General features: G+C 27.5%; 1 protein-coding gene across 5 annotated transcripts in view; it reads right to left on the bottom strand.

Annotated features, from left to right (window-relative positions):
* The window catches only part of LOC129983687 (cyclin-dependent kinase 14-like), a 162,622-nt gene that overhangs the window by 114,477 nt on the left and 26,312 nt on the right, over nt 1–21,833 (bottom strand). Inside the window, exons 1-2 of one of the 5 annotated variants that reach the window (XM_056093275.1) lie at nt 11,783–11,791; nt 1,894–1,971 (exon numbers count right to left, since the gene is read on the bottom strand). Coding sequence is in view for 2 of the 5 variants with exons in the window: in XM_056093271.1 (XP_055949246.1) it covers nt 1,894–1,971; nt 11,376–11,427 (130 nt within the window). In the remaining 3 variants the exon portion in view is untranslated. Of the gene's footprint in view, nt 1–1,893; nt 1,972–3,078; nt 3,108–3,207; nt 3,341–11,375; nt 11,443–11,782; nt 11,792–21,833 lie in introns of those variants that run through there. The other 4 variants (XM_056093271.1, XM_056093273.1, XM_056093274.1 and 1 more) reach the window with 4 other exon arrangements.

Raw genomic sequence — 21,833 nt, 5'->3', positions numbered from 1 at the left:
TTATTTGATATTTTGTGGCTTTATTTGCATCCTTTTATATGCTATTGTTTATTTTGACTTTCTATGTTGATTAAAATACAATTTTGCTATCGAATTAATAATGACTTCTTGATGCACTGACTTTTTATACAGTAGTGTGTTTCCGATGAGAAAGCAATTTTTTTTCTTAGCTTTAGAATTTTATTATCAGTTATTTGATACATTTTAATAAAATACAAGACACATGCTCAATACATCTGGTGGTGAATTTGAGAAAAATTGATTAACTTATTCATTAAATATTCCTATTTAGTATCATATTCAATAAGTTTTTATTCATTAAATATATAATTAATTCTGAAATATACAAACTAAATTACAGACATATACAGACTGAAAAAATAAATCATTAAATATACACCTAAACGTACTTTTATTTTTCGATAAGAAAATAATTTTCTTATTGAAAATTTAAAAAACAAATTTGCAAAAGAATTGCTTAAAACAATACCGTAAGAAAACTAAGCAATAAAAGAAATGGTATACGAAGAAAAATCCTAAAACATTTTTTACTTCCGGAAAAAAATATAAAAGTGATTAAGACTTCAATTTACTTAGAATTTTATTTTCAGTGCTCAAGCCTTCACAGTTTCTTTTGACCTTCAAATTTTTATTTAAAAAATCTAGATATTTCAAAAGCTATGTGCTAGAGGTTTCCAAATATATTCCAAATCGTACATTTTAAAAATATTTTCGGATGTTAATTGATTATTTTAATTTCAGTTTTAATTCCGTATGAGTAACATCACTGAAATTCGGATTTTTTTTTGTCAAGATTCCACAGTATTTATAATAATTACAGAACAATTAAAGTAAGAAATCTACTTTTAATGCTTTTAATTTACTTTTTTAATAAAAAAAATGTTTTTAAGTCTTTTAAAAAATTGTTTGTAAGCTACTATTTATTGGCATATTGAACACAACTTAAGTGTGAATCGATTTCGATATAGCATTTTCGCCAACACATTAATTTTTTTTAATACACCCTTAACAATTTCTTTCAAACTTAACAATTTCTTTAAAATTACTATTTACATCGCGTTTAATTACTATTCATTTTAAGGAAAACCACTTAACTATCAAGGAAATATTTTCAATTAAAAAACTCAATCTCAATAATAAAATTTATATTTAGTTTTCCTTGACCTTATTTATCTGACGAACTAGATAGGATTCTTTTTCTTTTCAGGTAATCTAGAACTGCGTAATATGCAAGCCACATTTGTATTAATTATTTGTGAATGTCAGCACTTTTCTTAAATAATGATTTACAGAGTTCTGAAAATTTTATCCATAATGTCTGACAAAATTCGTCACATTTTAAATGAACGTCGTAAAGTAATTAAGAACACATTCCTTGTTTTCAGGTATATTCTAGTTATTTAAAGTAATGCTAAATTACAAACCCACAAAATTAAATAGATGAAAACAAAAATAGAAGCATACATTATAAAAAGCTTCATAAAATTATAATGCAGTAATTCTTGAAATATTACATTTGTGATTGATACTAGAAGTTTTAAATCAATTAATAAATTAAACAATTTTAATAAAATAAAAGTGAATGCAATAAAAGTTTATGGAAGATGAATCTATAAAAACATTGAAATAAAATAACTCTCAGAAAGTTTTTGGTTTTTACCGATATATTTTTAAAATCAACTGAATGATTCAACAATTAGATGCAATTCATTTGGCTACATTGCCAATTTCTATTCAGTATAAAGTTTAATTCCCGGAAGAAAAAGGAAGCAAAACTACAACAATAACAAGCTTAAACTTCATTTTTTCGGAAAAGAATGAAGTTTGTGATTATTCAGAAACATTAAATATAGAATCTCAAGGTCTACTTACAGAGGCGGCCAAAACCACAACTGAGGTGTTTTCTCAGCTTTTGTATTCTGGATGACTTTTTCTCCTTTGTCGTAACTTCTGAAAAACAGAATTCTTTTTTAATAAAAATAGACATAATAACTTAACTTAGAAAAATAAATAAAATACGAAAAATGAAATAAATCTGTCTTTTGTTGATTACAGATATTAATCGTCTGCGCCTTTGTTTCAGTTATTAAATAATTCTTAAAAAATCTTTTTTTAAATCTAAATTATTTTTACTTAATAAAAGGTATGGAAATATTAAATTTAAAAGTAAATATATTTTTACCAGAATTCAGAAATAATGTTCAATAATAAGTGGTTACTTTACGTTTTATATAATTAGAACTATGCATTACTAAAAATTTACGTATTAAATTTATTAACAAATATTAAATTTTCCAAATCAGAAATTATTTTTATTGTAATCGTAATTGAACATGGAGAACAATTTTAATACTTCTACTTTCTGAATTATTTTACATATTCAGAAAGCAGAAACATGGGCTATTGAAATAAAGATTTGACATTTTTATATTATAGAATACCATTTAGATTTAAAGTATGTTTCAAATTTACTAAGAAATGAAAGAATTTGAATAGAATAATTTTTAAAAAATGATATTGCAGAATAAATAAATATTAACTAGCATTAAGCCGTAAATTATACAATTATAAATCAATAAAATAATATAATTTATTCTTTCAGAATGAAATAAATTTGTTTTTATTCAAGATATACCTTACGACTAGAAAAAAATCACGTGAAACAAATTCTTAAAAAAATGCTCCATAATTATGAAGAAAATGATTAAGATTTTATATTTAAATGAATCAAAACTACATTGGCTAATTCTTTATAATGAGAATATCATTTAAAAATATTTTTTATTAAAATTACATTGCAAATTAAAAATGTTTAAAATTTTAGATTGACTGCTGCAAAATTATTGGCAAAATTGATAATAAGGCAAAGAATTTCTTAATAATAAATGCTAGTCCAAATTCTTTCAAATTACAAATTTTGAATTAATATTATATAAAAGACATATGTTAAAATGGTAATTTGAAATTCTATAAATGCATCATTCTTGTCATTCAAGGAACAATTATTGCGCATTTAAATGTGCTAACGTTTGTACATCAAAAAGAACTTATCCTCACAGCTTAACATGGTGCTTGTTGCAATGAAAAGTTCTATTTGCGTCATATTCAAACACATGCAAATGAAATGCCTCGAACCATGAAAACCAGTAGTCTTTAGTGCATAAACAATTTCGGTTTCAAACTCACCTGCTGAAATATTTTTGATTTTATGCGCAGCTGCATCAACTTACAGTTGTTTTGCATTGATACTTCCGTGTAAAGACGGTAGTGATTCGTGATACGTTGTATGGGATTTCCACCCACATAAAACTATCAAGATATAAACTGACGTGCAAAGCAATCCCGGTGTGTAGCAATAAAATTTACCATTAAAATAACCAACTCTTGGTTCGGATTTTCTGATTGAATGTTTTGATCTAGCATTTACTATGAGTTCATGCGAGGCAAGCTACATTGAAAATCTACAAGAACTGAATTAATATTTTGATGCAAAAACGTTATGAAAATTTGAATCAACATATAAGAAAAAAATTATTTATGATATGTATTAAATTTTCATTTCAAGCAAAACCTGTAACATAAATTAAGATTATAATCATTAAAGTTTGATGAAATTTAAACTAATATGTAATAATGTTCCATTTTTTTTAAATATCAGTATATTATTATTTGTTGATAATTTCTTTAATATTTTTATTAATTTACTTTTTTATTACTGTTGAAATAATTTTTCCTCTGTAAATGCAATTTTATTTGCAATGCTGAATTTCAAAATAAAACCTGCTTACGCAAAATATTACAGAAAAAAATCCAAACACGTTACTTTTTATGGAGTTAATTGTTATGTATCTGTTACATATAGCAATGTAATTAGTTAACAATTACGTATAGTAAAAGTGAATATGAAATTCATAAAATACTAATTCTTTACCGCTCTATATTATATTGTTATTTATTCGGTTAAATATGAAAATAATACACAATGAATTATGTTATTTGGATCTTGTTAAATTTAGTTTTAACGATCTTTTGTTCTAAAAATTATAATAAACTACAATAATAAAAAATTATAATAAATTATAATTAACAACAAATATTATTGAAATTTAATACATTTTATATAAACATGATATTTAGATTCTCGTAGAAAACTTGAGAATCTAAAATCAAATGAGGCCTTGAAAACAATATTACAAGAAGTTATGCCACAATAAATATTATAAAAAGGATATTTACTAAATATTCTTTAAAATAAAAATATATTAGTGCATTTCTAACCCACTTAAAATATTTAGATGTACGCCACACGCCTGTAAATTTTTGCTTCGATCTCCAGATTTGTGATGGGGGAAAATTCTATTTCTACATCTGCATCCATAAACAAAAGCGTGTTTCAGTTTAAAAAAAAAAATACAAGCACTGTTTTGTCACTTAATGATCAAGCGTTTGTAAACAAGGATAAATCTCACAAAACAACTCAACCGTCAACTTTTATTCCTATAATTAAAGCTTATTTTTAAAAAATAATATAAAGTTAGAAAAATCAATCCTAAAACATTATGTTATGCGAGCAAAATTTCCATTTTTACTTTCTCGTATAAATAGTATTGAGAAAGTACAGTAGTAGTCAAAAAATTCGAACTCAAGATTTTGACGAATTTTTAGACCACAATGAGCTCCAAAAACATATATTCGGAAAACGTCAATCTGTCTGTGATAAATATAACTAAAAAAACGCTTCAAATTTGACGGTTGAAATTTGGCATATGGTTTTTACACCAAATTTCCAGATTTCTGACAAATTTTGAGTAAATATGTTCAGAGGAAATCCGTCTGTTCGAATTTAAGTTTACACGATGATAACTAAGCGAAGACAGCTAACATTCGAAACACAGATTTAACATCTATAGTGTAGACATATATGAAATTTGGAACTGAATCCAAGAAGGGCTTAACCGTTTGTAAGTCTAATTTCAGAAACGTGTACACACAATAACTCAAAAATGCAAAGACTTAAATATATCAAATTTGATATGGGATTTCGTAACTACAAGTGCAGTTTTGCGTCAACTTTTTATTTCAATCGGTTGAGAAAAAACGTGCTTATAACACAAATAAGATCTTCGAATATTATTAACCGTATACCAGGAATTAATCGCCAAATGACTCGCCAAGCATTATACGATAAATTCAGTAAAAATGTTAAATTCTCGCCAAAAAACATTTCGTAACTATTGTACGCCAATGCCATATAAGGCGTTATCTGATATGACAAGTTTGTTAGAATGCATGTGAGAAATTTTGGGGAGACAATCCAACTGATTCTTTGAGTGCATCAACGACTAATCAGAGTTTTAAATCAAGAAAAATCCATCACATTTCCTGTTTCTTAAAAACGTATCAATTTCCGTGCTTAATAAAGAATATTGAAATCAACCATTAGTTTATACGCTTTAGTCCACTTTTTTTCATCAATTAGCATGAAAATTATTGAAAACACGCAAAACGATAAACCACAACTCAACCATCAATGCTGGCAATTTTTATTTTTATTATTCATTCATTACTTTGTACTTGATGAAATATAATAACTTTTAACTTTATAGTTTCGTAGCTTTTAGAAGCTTTCAGTTTTTTTAAGCTTTCTTAGCTTTCAGTTTTTTTTTAAATTTATACTTTCGTAGCTTTCAGTTTTTTTTAAAATTTATACTTTCGTAGCTTTCAGTTTTTTTTTTTAAATTTATACTTTCGTAGCTTTAGAAACAAGCGTCCAGAAGGATTAGAAGATCACAAGAACGATATCATATAAATGAACTTAGTTGAATTGAAGAACTTAAATTAACAAATAAAAGATTCTTGATATTATTCGAAATAATATTTATGTACTAATTTGAAACCGATAGAAGTTAGAGCAGAATTAATATCACCAAACAAGATATCAAATGCATAGTAAACGCGCCATCTTTAGCTGGAAAGATATACTCAATTTTCAGAGCTTCAAAAAATATGTTTCTCATCACTAAAATCCACTCATAAAAATTCAGCATATGAAAAGCGTTTTGATCCCATTTCTAGCGAAAAAAGAAGTCAGGGGTATTATGACACGATGACAAGGCCTGACAAATTATCGCCTGGAAACTAAACCCTCCTGGTAACTAAGGGGTAAACATTGCTGCTTTAAAAAAATTGTTCTTCCATCGTCTAGACTACAGATTAGATCCTGTACTTCGTGAAACCTTATAAGCTACGACTAAAGAGATAGAGAATGTCAGGGTGGTAGAAGCAAACTCCCAACGCCTTGTCATATTTCTCTATGGCAAAGACCAAAAAAGAATTCTATCCATACAAAGATTTCTTCTGTCTTTCGATAATCTGTTCATCTACTCCTACCCAAAAGACAGCAAAAAAAAAAAAAAAAAGACAGTCGATTCATTCATTCGAAGTGAAGGGTTGTGGGACGGTCGGCAATGGTTCCAGTTAACGATTTCCGATGACGGTGACCTCATTTCAACTGTGAATGGGGGAGTAGGAATGGATTTCTGGGTTGTCTTTAATCTGGAGCGCTAGGGGACTTTTTCGGTGGACTTATTGATAGGGGGATGCACGCGTTGTCGATATGAAGAAGTGAGTAGAAGTGGTCGAACTTTCTAGTGTCATTGGGAATTGGAACTTTCACTCTTTGATAAGAGCCGTTAGGATTTGGTAAAAAAAAAAAAAAAAAAAAAAAAAAAGATGCACGTAAATCACGAGGTTTTTAAGTCAGATATAATCATTTTCCCCCCTTCTGGTATGCGAAGTATAATAAGAGATATAATAATAATAATCAAAAAATTGGAATTTGAGATTTTGATAAATCATCAAGTCTTAGAACTTTCTAAAGTCGATTTTTTTGGGGGGAATTATGCCAATTTATCAGTCGGAGAGTGAACACTATAATTCAAAACTAGAGAAACCAATGAATTATGTTTTGTAGTCTTTGCAAAAAAATTGTAGATGTTTAAAAAAAAATTAGAAAAAAAAAAAAGAAACTGATAAAAAAAAACTATAAGTCCGTCTCTGCACATTTGCCTCAAAAACCTGTATCTCTAATTCAAACTGCTAGGTAGTTTGAATTAGGGATATAGTTTAATCACTTGGATTAAAGATGTGTAGCAAATTTTGGAACGATTATAAAAGGTGTCCCAAAATTAACTCAAGATTTGAATTTGCCACCAATCGTGCTGTAAAATGTTGTCAACCTTATTAAAAATTATTTGGCAGCTGATAGTTTAGGATAAATAAAAATGGAGCATTACACCATACAGCAACGTGTTAACGGAGGATTTGAATTAAATAAATAAATAAAAACATTTTTCCCTTTAAATTGTTATATTTTTATTAACTGCTAAAGTACATAGAATAGGGTTATGTATAGAATAACCCATAAGGCAAATGGCCTCCACGGCTTTGCTGGCACATATACATTCTTTTATCAAAATTGCCCATTTTGCGCAAATATGGCTGAATTTGCGCAAAATGGGCATAGTTGATGCAGCGTTGAATTTCCCTCTTTAATGCACGCGTGCTTGTGGGCTTGTTGGTATAGACTTTTGACTTCAAATAACCCCATAAAAAGAAATCCAATGGTGTTAAATCGCACAATCTAGGGGGCCAATTCTTAAAATTTTCTAACTGTGGCCACCAGACTTTCATTATTTTTTTAAATATTGTTCAACAATGAAAACACGTTCTGTCGTGTAACGCTCTATTTTTACTAATTCTAAACTATCAGCTGTCAAATGTTTTTAATAGGGTTGCCAAAACATGTGACAAATTCAAATCTTGGATTAATTTTCGGATACCCTATATATATTTGTGTCGGAGCACTTTACAATTTCAAGATGCAACTATCTAAATCCATACATTCTTATATGCCATATCAACCCCAAATTGTAAAACAATTCAAATTATGGGTTAAGCTGCTCGAAAGAAAAATATACTATTTGAGAATTAATAAATGATTATCAACATGAACTATATCATTCATGTTACAAAAGTATAAAACTGAAAAGAGAACATTCCTGTTAGTTTCATGATGTAAATTAATACTTTCGAGTAGGTTATCGATGGCAAAGGTAATGCTTTTTATTGCCTCAGATTTTAGCTCTAAAAATGAAATGAATACCTTACTATTTTGTCTCCATTTCACCAGCTTATGGCTATCAACATCCTTTATTTTCTCTCGTGCTACGCGCCTTTGCATATTTTAATATAAATCAGCGTGAATTGTCTCCCTGAAACTTTCTCGCAAGCTCTCCAATAAAGGTTTTTATTTCAATTCTTTCTTGTAAAATTCTTGACATTGTACAAGGCCGCGAATATCTTGCATGACACTGGTGACAGATAGTTACGAAATATAAATTTTTGTTATGGCTTTGACATTTTTATTTATCACGATAATATATCTTTCGGTCGCAATTTTGTACTGATTGACACCAAAATTTGACACAAAACTATAATTGTACTCATAAAATAATAAGAAGAAATTCATTGCGTTTAATTCAAAATATGAAAAGCGTCAATGCGTTTAGGATTTATTACGTTCACATGCATGTGAAAATTCAGACTGACAGACATTCAACCGTTTAACAGATTTAATTCAAAATATGACAAGTATTTACATTTTGGATGCTAAATATGTGTTCCAAATTTTATTTATATAGCTCTGAGACCCCCGGTGGGGGCACCTCGAAAAGAAGATGAGATGTTTCCGGTATGGTGGTTGGATCTCGCCACCCTGGAGGGTACACAAAAAGGTGGGGGATCTTGCTCTTCCCATCGATAACGGGACGTACTTCCTTCGGGAAAGGTTGTACCGTGGCCGGTGATGGCCTTTAGGACTCAACCACAGTTCCCACCAGTGTTGCAGTTGAGGCAATCCGGTCATTCAGTTTTCTTTATCCGTGTACATCCCGGAGGGGGGGGGGGTTGGAGAGTCAGTGATATGACTTAATTAGCTCTTTGCGTTTTGGAATTATCGAGTTCACTTACACTCGAGCAGCCAAATAGACTTCTCGTGAATCGATTTCGTTTAAAACTTAACAGAAACCTACAAATTTTGTCGTAATTCTATATATCTAATTTCAGGTGTCTAGCTCAAAGTATTTTTGAGTTATCGTATTCATAAATAGACAGAGAAGACAGAAGTAAATGTGTCTTTTGTACTCAGTGAGGTCTGAAACATGGAGGAACAATGGAATTTTTTGACGATTATAATACTTTCTCAATACTTCGCTTACGAGAATGTCATGAAAGTCATTGTGACTTTATATTATATATATATAAAGAGATAATACTGTTTAAAGCACAAAAACTAATTAAATATCAATTAATAAGAAAATAACTAAAATTCTTTTTTTACATTTAAAACATTATTGTATTTCTTTAATTTCCCTTTTATTTTAATACGTCTTTTGATAACACTTTTATTCGTCTAAAAGTAGACATTTAACCACGCCTAAAATTGAACATAAGTCAATCATTCAAACGAAGACAATATTATTTATTTTTAAAGAATCGTCTGATTCGAATGATATTCTAATTTTAATTATAAACAGATGATAATTATTTTAGACGATAAAAGGATTTTGTATCATAAAATTTTAAACAAAAATAGTTTTTACATTACAATTATACATAAGAAGATTTAAACGCCGGATACAGCAATTAGTTATATATATATATATTACAGACGCATCCCCCCCCTTTTTGATTTGAATTCTGGATATTCTGAACTAAGATGAAAGTAATAAATGCATTGATTCACTAATTATTTTCTGATAATTGATTACAAGATAAATATTTTTATTTAGTAATAGTTGATAATTAATTGAAATGTTGATCGATAGTACAAGAATTTTTTTATACTTTCATGCCACAACAGATAGTGAATATTTTCTTTACAAAGTGCGAAATGTATCGCATTAATAAAAAAGTGTAAGAAAAAATAATTTTTTTATTAAAATCATTAAAATGCTAAAACAAACATTTCGTTGCCAGAAGAAAAATATTGATATATTATTGAGCTTTGATACATTGAGATTTCGGTCGTTTTTATCAATAGTTAATAATTTAAAATATTCATTGCTCAACCTAATATCGAATGTTAATGGCTAAAAATGGGATCAATTAATTTATGTATATAAATTTTTAGAATTACTTATCACAATCCTATTAATCGTATGATTGTTAAGCAACGAAAAAACTATCTTCCTCAAATTCAATCCTTTTCAATTTCTATTAAATAAACTAGAAAATTCCTTCGATGTTCCATCTGCACAGTCACTTCTTTTAATAAAACAACTGATAACCGATTTCTAGAATGACATTGAACAGAAATAATTTGAAGGCAAAAGGAAATTTCTTATCATAAAAAATCAGTGCGGAGTTCCGTTAACAAGGAAACGCTGATTTAAAAATGAATTGATTTTAATGGATGACGTGAAAACAGATGGTTCGACGCAGTTTGGTCTTTAAAGAGCCAATTTCCTAGGACACATGTTGACATATAGCTGTTTCCGTTAAGGCATTATTGAAGAGATACTAATAGCAATAAAAATTTGTTACATACTATAAAATTAATTGAAATTTTCAGGCCAGACTACTTATAAAAAATTTTTAATATTGAATCAGAAATTCATAAAATACTGATTAGCTCTCAACTTCATAGCTGCGTCCAGTTTTGTGTTACATATTATTGAAGGCTTTACAAATTATCAATATATGTTTTTCGACTAGAACTGAATGAATTAATTACATACTATAAAATATTCGGTTCTATTTTCGGTTCTTTTCACACTACATTCGGTTCTACTTTCGATTCTAGAACCGAATGGATTAATTGCATACTATAAAATGAATTGTAGTTGAATTTTTCGACTATAATCGAAGGGATTAATTACATACGATAAAACGAATTGGAGTTCTTTAAATTTTTCGACTACAATTGAATGGATTAATTACATACTATAAAACGAATTGGAGTTCTTTAAATTTTTCGACTACAATTGAATGGATTAATTACATACTATAAAACGAATTGGAGTTCTTTAAATTTTTCGACTACAATTGAATGGATTAATTACATACTATAAAACGAATTGGAGTTCTTTAAATTTTTCGACTACAATTGAATGGATTAATTACATACTAATCAATTGGAGTTTATTACATTTTTCAACTAGAACCGAATGGATTAATTACATACTATAAAACGAATTGGAGTTCTTTAAATTTTTCGACTACAATTGAATGGATTAATTACATACTATAAAACGAATTGGAGTTAGTTGAATATTTCAGGTCAAACTACTTACTTTTTGATAAATTTTCAACAGTGAACCCAAAATTCATAAAATACTGATTCATAATACTACATAAATGCGTCCTGTTTTATGTTACATATTATTGAATGTTTTACAATTATCTATACATATATTTCGACTAGAACCAAATGAATTAATCTTCTATTATATAAAATCACCGGTTAGGCTTAAAATTATTGTATAATCGTGAAATTGGCGAAATATTCGTCAGTAGTTAAAACGCCTACCAAATTGGAGGTCAACTTGGATAGAGGAGAAAGAAAATTTTCCTTTGAGAAACATTCAATTTTTGCTTTATAGGGTTGCAAATAAAATTTTATGAATTCCTACTTTTGGCGAGTAATTGCTTAAAAACTCACAAACAGCCGTACTACGCTTCTATTAATATTGCAACTTACGGTTATGAGATCACGAAGCACATAAATTGAAGTCCATGAGCTCTATCATCTAGCGTGCTTTAACCAGCATTATTCGCAAACTGACAGATCTCAGTCAGTGTGTTTAGGGCCTGTCTAGTAGATTTACTTCAAAGTGAAACTCAAATATCAACAAAAATGGGAAATTACAACTTTTCACTTGACATTTAAATTAGATTTCTATATTAAATACTATCTAGATACTTAAAGAACATTATGACTAAGAAATTCCGTAATTGCCTTTTATCGTGATTCTCGTCTTGTGTAGATATTTTTGACTAAACAGGATTAAAACCAAATCTACAAGCACTGGAGTCTTACCGTATTTCAAATGAGAATGATATTTAAAATATCATAAGACTCCAGTGCGATCTGTTTGGAATCAGGTTCAAAATGAATTGGCTTGTTTACACAATTGTATTCTTGTAAAGCTATTTAAGATTCAATTTAGAATTCCGATGCCGATGCCGATGGTCCTCTCCAAATTTTCCCGCAGCGGCAATGTAAAATATATGATGTCCACGTTTTCAATATTCATCAAGCTTTCATATGGGAGAGACTTTAGGCGGAATCGAATTTTGCGAATTCTCGACCTCTAGCACTGTAATCGAGATTCTCCCACTACTGCAATCCGACGCAAAGGTAATTCGAAAAATAAATTCACATCATGTTATGTAATAAAGGCAACGAATAATTAGGTTTAAATCGAAAATGATTTGTACACTGATTTTTACGCATCTGAAAGAAAATAGTATATCAGTGCCTAAATCAAGGTACTTCTATATAAGCCATCTTGATTTGAATAAAGCATAGATAATTCAAAAAGTAAATGCACATAATGCGTTTTATATCTCTAAAAGCAAATAGTAAGTAAGTGCTTAAGTCAAGATGCTGTCATTAAACCACTTAGATCTGAAGAAAGGATAGATAATAAGAAGAGTAAATGGATATGATAACGCCATTTAGTCACCTCGAAACTATCCTTGAACAAGGATAAATAGTTCGAAAAATAAATGCCCAGGATGAGTTTTGATGTCTCTAAAATCAAATAGTAATTGAATATTTAAATCAAGATAAGTATCATTAAGACTGAACCTGAATAAAGCATAAATATTCCAAAAATAAATGCTCAAGATACCGCCTTTAAGAAATATCGAATTCGATGAATAAATGCCCATGATAATGGCATTCAGTCATCTCTATCTGAACAAGGATAAATAATTCGAAAACTAAATGCCTAGGCTGAGTTTCTATGTTTCTAAAAACAAATAGTAGCAAGTCAGTATTTAAGTCAAGATAGCTATCATTAATCCACATCGATCTGTATAAAGCATAGATATTTTGAAAGGTAAATGCACATGATAATGCAAATAAGTCATCTCGACCTGAACAAGGATAGATAGCTTGAATAGTAAATACCCAGGATTTGTTTTTAAATTTCTAAAAACAAACAGTAGTAGATGAGTATTTAAGTCAAGGTAATTATCATTAAGCCACATCGACCTGCCAAAAGCCCAAATATTTAAAAAAAAATGCCAATGTACTGCCATTAAGCCATCTTGGTTTTAACAAGGATTGATAATTCGAAGTGTAATTACCCATGATGCGTTGTAAAGTAAAATAATCGATGATAACAGTTTATTCTTAAATGTTTCCTCTAGCGAGTTTTGTGTCTTTTAACAAAAGAAAAAAAAATATACATCATAGCACGTGAAGAACAGTTTTGACCCGGATTTGAATATCAGTTCATTCTAAACTGAGTCAAACGTTCTACCTGATTAAATAACCAGAAACAACTTATTTGAACAAAATGATATATTTCTCACAAGTATCATTTAGAGTAATACAATCCAAGCTTTATTAATTATCTTATCAACAAGTTAAATTTTGTGATTGTTCCGGTTCCATATTATTTTTGTTGCTCGAATCTAAGTTCTGCTGCGCCACTACCAGAGATTACCGTCTTTGTAAGAAAACGTACGAAACTGGAATTAACTGGAGTAACACTATCAATTAAGTAGGTTAGTAAAACAAAACGCATCACTAAAATTAATTCAGCTGTAACAAGTTTATTTTCATACTCCATTTATCTTACTTATAAAACATTATTTATTTTTTTCTGTTTAAAAACAAAATAAAGCATTTAATAACTTACATTATAAGTTATTTTGGATTGAAATATATACATATTATTCAACTTAAGTTTAAGGGGCAAGAAAAATTATTAGGCTTGTTAAAAAATTAGTTAAAGAGTTAAAAACAATTATATCAATTGGCATTTATTTTTTAAATCAATTTTTAGCAATGATTTCGCTAACAATTTTTTATAATACATCATAAAATTTTCATAACATCCAAAAATATTAAAAACAATTTAAATTTTGCTAATGTATAGAGAGGTTTTAATTTAATGTATTAAATCAAAGTTTCTTAGCTTTCAAATATTATTTTAGCTCAAAAACAAGTGGCATTACACCTTTATTACTTCTACTAGAATAATTTCAATTAGATTTCAATCAGAGAGTAGTTATTTTGAAAATAGAACAGCTAGAAATATATCTTTAAAAACAACATAATAGTATCATTTTTATATGCTATATATATAATTTTATATAATGATCGTTTTCATAGATATTAATGACAATATATTATTGTTATTATTATTTGTGAATATAGTAATATTAAAATTGATACTTTTAACAGAAATGAATGTAAAAATAAAATTAAAAGGAGCCGTTATTTTATTATATTTCAGGGCTGTTCCTTTATTTCAAGAAAAAAGAAAAAAAAATCTCAAAAATATGAAATAATGTTCACTCAAGTCACCAGATTTATTTTAATACAAATACTTTAGAAATTATATAATGCCATTAATCTTTATGCAAATAAACGTGTGGCCCTGACATATTTTCTTTTTTATTTCAATCTTTTTTTTAATTTTTTATTATGCAATGAAAAGGGAACAAAAAACGTCCCCCTAGTTGGGTGCGCAAAAGCGCCAACAAAATAAATAAAAACTTGGAATAATTTTGAACTTGGCATTTTATCAAAGTTTCATTAACAGCTGTGTAGCTTCAGGCCATGATCTCAGTTGAGGATGATGTTTTTTTTTTTTTTCACACAAAAAACGTTTATTCTGTGAAAAATAACAAAAATGATAATACTTAAACTTGTTGTTAACTTAATGCACATAAATTGCCAACGCGATGAGGGTTCTGGGATCTTTTTTCGCCTCAAGCGTTTTTATTTAATTAAATTCTGATATCTTTTGTTGCGAAACGATTACGTTATGCTATTTTTAGAAAGTGAGATATAAACAAACGTCTCACACTTTGAAATAAAAAGGTTTCTCTGTGTTAAAATGTTTCAAAGTCAATGCGCCTGTTTGAAACTTCTGATTATAAACAAAGAACTTACTGTTTTAATTCATTAAATATTTTATTTATATATTTAAGCGCAATAGAGCTATAAAAAGCGATAGGGTTTCTGCAAAATAAGTTCTTATTTTATAGTACTAAATACATTTTTTATCCTGTAGCTGATCTATGTTCTTATTTGAAATTTCGTATAGATATTAAGTATATGCTATTTTATTATAAAATTATTAATAGTTTGTTAAACGTCCTGAAATAATTTAAATAATATATATTTGTTTTACAATGTTGGTTAGAGATTCAGCTAGTCGTTTTATTCGTTTGTTTATTTCGTTTTACAGTGTTGGTTAGAACTTCGAGACACAGAAGACTATTTCAAAATATTTTTCTAAAACTTAACTATCCGAACTTTTTTTCCTAATACAAATTTTATAAAGTTTTCATAAATACTCTAAATATCTCGATGATTTTACCACGTATTTTTTCAATGTTTTAAGATTAAATGTCTTCAGCTCTTTAGTTCGTGATTAATTAGTGTGTTATTTCATGATTTTATTATTCTGTGAAGTGTAAATATCTTTTCGTGTGTTTCTTTCCTGATTCGTGATTTTTTTTATTTTGGTTTTTTCTCCTTTTAGTATTGTTTATATTATTGCTTATTTGCATTTTCTTCCTCGTATGACACTGTAATTGAGTCTTTCTTTGCTATACATTCAAATTTAAATAAATAAAATTTTGATTGATCTTAAATTAATCTTTTAACAATCTTGCCAATTCAGAATTACGTTGAAAGAAAATGCAACCCTTTTAACTCCAGTAATGTCAATAATTAATTTATGTTAAATGAAGTTAAAAAAATTTTTTTTGAATGGTTTATACTTTTTAAAAATGTTTTAAAACAAAATTCATAATAAATTCAACTTCCAGTTGTAATTATTAGACAGAAAATTCATTTCACTTTCCAAAACAGTCATTTTTAATATTTATGCACTTGAAATTTAGACCTCTTGTATCAGTTTGGATAATCCTAAATTACAGACGTCTAGAATTATAAATACTTAATAGAATTTTGCCACAGATTGGAAGAATATTAAAGATTAGTCTTGAATTTTAATTAAATTTTCTAGAATGTTTTGAATTTTATTTGTAAGTAAATAGCCCAAATAACAAATAATTCGTTTAAATTTTTAAAAATGTTAGCTAGAGGTGTTAATTCTAATTTTTCTCAACTTTTACTACACTTATAAATGATAGCTCAGTACATCTAGCCAGGATTAGACTGATTTTCAAGTTCTTGTCCTGACTGAAAAAGGATATCGGATTTAATTGAATATCCTGGATTGTTTTGTTAATTACGTTTCAAGAAAGTAGTTCAAATAAAAAAAACAATTGGTTCAAATTCTTTTAAAAATTCCATTTCCCCCTCTTTTATAATGTAAAGAATACAGCCATTTAAATATGACTCAAGTGAATGAATCAGTTTGAACGAGAAATAATAAAAGTGTGAATAAAATATATTATTTATGTACATTTTTCTATCGTTCTATTTAAAATTTTCTTTAGCGGTTTCACTGTTTTAGATTTATTTTATTATGTAATTTAAATTGAATATTTTTTTCGATTTTGCAGACATTTCTGTTTCCTACCCTCCAATAAGCATAAGCGGCCGTTTTGCTTTTACTGGCATCTTTATAGCGAGCTAAGCCATTGTTGGTCCAGTCACTATGTATTATGAGGCTCTTTTAATAACAAGCCAACATATTGTCAACATTTTTTTTAAAACTTTTTTTGCAATATTATGAAAAAAGAAATAATAAATTTTAAGCATATATAACTCTAAATATTGTTGTTTTATACAGCAAGTGAAATAAAATATAATATTAATAGTTTATGAATAATCTATATTACAATAAGTTAAAAGAAAATAATATTTATAGTCTTATTTTTTATAAAATTAAGTATGTTCATACATAGCTAATTCTAATATTTTATAATTTAAAAAATATATATTTCTTAAAAAAATCCTTTTTTTTGAAAATTAAAATAATAGCATTTTCTGTCTATCTGTATGTTATTCCCCCATCAATCAAGCTGTCCTAGGCAGCTGCCTAGCCGATAATCCGTCAATGTTACCCCTTAAATAAGTTCTATTGTGCTTCTTTGATTTTTTTTTTACGTAAATTATGTCAAAGTGTTTTTCGAGCAAGTAATATACATTTATCTGTTTTTAAATTTAATGTTTGTACTTTATATAACAAAATATAGCTTAGTTTGGTTTTAAGAATTAATTTCTGAAATATTTTGACTTTTTTATGTTTCTGTGCCACTTTTTGAAATCACCGTTTTAAAATTATGTATGCAAAAAACATTGGCGTCAGTGTTTGGCATTTTTTTTTTGTGTGCATTGATTTTTGTGTAGCAATAAAAACCCAGCGGAGCCACAAATATCGGAATATCAATAATCCGCACTGCAGGAAAACGAATAGCTGTTACAGAATCGATACACTTTGACGCCACATTAATTTCAGACATTTCTAAGAAACAGTGTATTTCTGTTATTAATTAAACTTATATAAGTTGTTACTTATAAGAAGATTAGATTTTTAATATCAGTTCAACTGACTGAAAATTCTATAATATTCATCACTTAATGAAATAGATTTTAAAAATATCTGATTAGATTTAAATTGAAATAAACTTTTTTTCCATCCAGGATTCCTCACTAAAAATGCGGAAATTATTGCAAAAATAAAAAAAAAACCGCATTTACAACGTCTATTTACCATATAATACATTTATAATGTCTTATTATCTAAGTAATGCAACTGCAGAAGATCAAAGATAAACATATAAGATAAAAAATCGTATTATGTAATGTCACACGTGCAGCGTTCCCATGTTTTGTTGTTTATGTTTCATATGAACATGCTAGCAAAAGATGACTGATTGTTTAGAAACAGCTGTTAAGAAATATACTCATAAATTAGGGTAAAATATTACATGATATTTTTATTAAGCTTAAATCATTATAAACTGAAGAACAATGCGTAATTTGTGCAACGGAATTTTGATAGTTTGTCATCATGATTTTTATATTATAATATGCTAACTTCACATACAAAGCTGAGTATTATAATATGCCAAATAATTTTCAGCTTAATACTTCATAATGGTATGAGTGAATAAAATGACTATCAAAATTTGAAGCTTAAAAATAATTTAATGAAGAAGCTATTAAAATACAAGTTACATAAAATATTTAATTGAAATTTAAGGAGCATTAAGATTGGTGAACCAGTTGGTCGCCAAAAGCGGCTAGTTATTTATAAAGCTAACTCCTAACTATAGCGGGAGTTAGCAGCATGCCAAACACGGATAAGGAAATTAACGGATAATAAAAAGTGGGCTAAAAGGAGCACAAATCAACATAAAGATGTCCTTGAATAAGTTTTATTTACAATAGGTGTTTTTGCATACAATTATAATTTAAGAAACAATAGATTTTTTTGTGCTTACGAATTAATTTTCTTTCTTTTACTAAAAAAAAGAATTATTTTGTTTTAATGTTAAAACATCTCTTTTTTTATTAATGATTAGACTTTATCACGAAAGAATGCAGATAATAGGAATTTTATTGCACTTCAACTTAAAATCGATTAAAAATATAACAATTTATAATACTTAAATTTTACCATTTGCTAAAAGAATTTAAAAAAAACATTTGAAATATGTATTATATAATTCCTTAAATTTGAAATTTCTATTAATGGAATTCTTCTTCTAAAATGAAGTTATTATGTGCGATGAATATAATCTAAATTTCATCCTTTACGACAAAAAAAAAAAAAAAAAAAAAAAACTCAATATGAGAAAACAATTTCACAAAGAAATTCAATTTATCGAAATTAGAATTTTTAAAAAATCATTTGAAATATGTATTATATAATTCCTTAAATTTGAAATTTCTATGAATGGAATTCTTCTTCTAAAATGAAGTTATTATGTACAATCAATATTATCTAAATTGCATCCCCTACGACAAAAAAAAAAAAAAAAAAAAAAAAAAAAAACTCAATATGAGAAAACAATTTCGCAAAGAAATTTAATTTATCGAAATTATATTTATCATACACCAAAGATTCTATCAAGACAATCAATTATGCAAACAAGCACGGCTGAATTTTCCGAAACTTCAATCCTCCTTCCCCCTAAAAGTAATATAAAATTAAACAAAATATCGAAAAAAAATTACAAATAATTTCTTTAAAAAATGACGCAATCTTTAAAAACATTAAGCAAAAATTGTCTGGGCTTGCTTTAACAAATTGATTTCAAAGCAATTACTCCAACAATTTGTATCCATGAGCTTTTTTCGCCTATTGAAAACAATTTGTCTTAGAAGATGACGGGTAAACTCAAACGAGAACTTGCTGTAACAGGTGTGCTTAATAAATGGAACCTCGTCTCTCTCTCCCTTCCGCCGACCACCCTTTATAACGATCGTTTCATGCTTGCCTTAATTACGAGAGAAGTCGAAGCCTCCCCACTTTTAAATTTGCATTACTTGAAGACGGCCGAGCTATGTATAACTAAGTAGCCCCGAACTTAGCCTTGAAGAAATAAACTATTTCATGTGTCAGCGGATGAATCAGTCTAGACGTTAAACGTCTCGTACGTTTGAATGAATGTGGTTTCATGTTTGGAGTGACAGTTAACATTTTAATGATGTCTAGTCGGAACCTTTAAAGACTTTCGATGAATTTAAATACTACGTTTCTAATACTGAAATTAAGAAATTACATATTTGCGTTTTTTATTTTTCGGAGGAATATCCAATTTGATAATGAATCGTAATTCTTATTTTATGGGCAATTTATAAGTGGAAAAAAGCTTTTAAAAAATAACAGAAAACTAAAATTTTAATAAATAACCAAGTAATGACAATAATAATAATAATGTAATTACAATAATTTAATTAAGTTAAAAGTTATTGAATTAAATGACATTAATAATTAAGTAATGAAAATAAATTAAATGACAAATAATTTAATGACAATTAATTAAATCTTTCAAGTTCGATCATTTGGGTGGTATTTAAAAAATATATATGATAATGTATGTATGTTTGCCCTTTTTCATATTATAAAATAGTATGGTTTAAAAACAAAATGAAATAATAATATTAACGTGTGAATTAAATAATATAAAATACATTTTTATATTATTCAATTAAATGATAATTTAATAACTTTTAAATAAAATTTAATAACCTATGAAATGGTACTTAAAAATGAAATATGGTATTTTTTATTAATTCAAAGATATATTACACTTAATAATAATTTGATGTGACATTTTTTATTTATTAAATTAATGGGCAATAAAACAAACAGATTTAATTTCATAATCCGACCACGTGACCATAATCTGATAGTAATAAATAATATACTACGAAAAATATTGATATATTAACATTTAATTTTTTTTTAAAAGTCATGTTGGCAACAGTATGATAAAATTTCGATTTTTAAATACCTTGTTGTTTATTTAAATTAAGTCTATTATGTAAAGAACATTGATAAAACTACTTCATTGTCTCTTTTGGTAATTATCATATTTGCAGTTAATAATGAAGTAAAATTTTCACGCTTTTTTTTTTTGTTGTTGTTGTAACGTAAGGAAAAACAAAACTATTTTATTCTCGAATTATTATAACGTTAGGTACAAATGTAATTGAACATATTCTTAAATACTTTGTATTTTGTATTGCATGAAAAAAAATCAAAAAGTAGTTGAATAAATTCTATGGAATGCCTTCCCAACAATATAATATTGTAATTGAAGTTTTAATGAATGGCAGCATTGATACAGCTATGCACGACAGATATCGCTATAATGATACTACTACATATCGGAATTTGCTTCCGAAATGCAGGTGACAATTGTTTATCTAGAGAATAAATATAAAAAAAATACTACATAAAACGCCAGAAAATTTCTCCATAAACTGTAATTGAAGCAGTAATGATCTGCAATCAGTATGTTAAGTACCATTCGACGCAATATTGTCAAACAAACGCTTCATGATCAGGTCATCAGGGACGCATGATTTAGGTAAAGGCAGACCTCTAAACGCCTACCATAACACTTCTTGATGCTAACGATGTCTCTTGGCACATTAGCTAACCTAGCATGCAGGTCATCATCGTTTCAGATACAGTCCCGAGTAGATAGCTTTGGACTCACCCCATAACTATTTTCAGAACATTTTAATACGCTTACGTGCATAAGAAACTATTATGTTTATTTTTTATAAGTTAGAAATGCTAAAATAGGATTGCACTTGGAATGACAACGACCTGCAATCTACAGAAGGCACATCGCCAAAGGAATTTTTATTGTGGGAGCTTTACGATTACATTTGTTATTAGAGTCTGCGTTAAAGTATATATATATATATATATATATATATATATATATATATATATATATATATATATATATATATATATATATATATATATATATATATATATATATATATATATATATATATATATAAGGTAGAACAAGCTATATAGAATGCGAATATAAAAATTATTTGTATATATTTATAGGATACCGATTATGTTTTAATTAGTACAAAAATAACTGTATAT

This window comes from Argiope bruennichi, chromosome 9, assembly GCF_947563725.1.
Source record: "Argiope bruennichi chromosome 9, qqArgBrue1.1, whole genome shotgun sequence".
NCBI lineage: Eukaryota > Metazoa > Arthropoda > Arachnida > Araneae > Araneidae > Argiope > Argiope bruennichi.
Note: the sequence above shows the minus strand (reverse complement) of the source record. Positions and strands in the feature narration are given on the sequence as shown.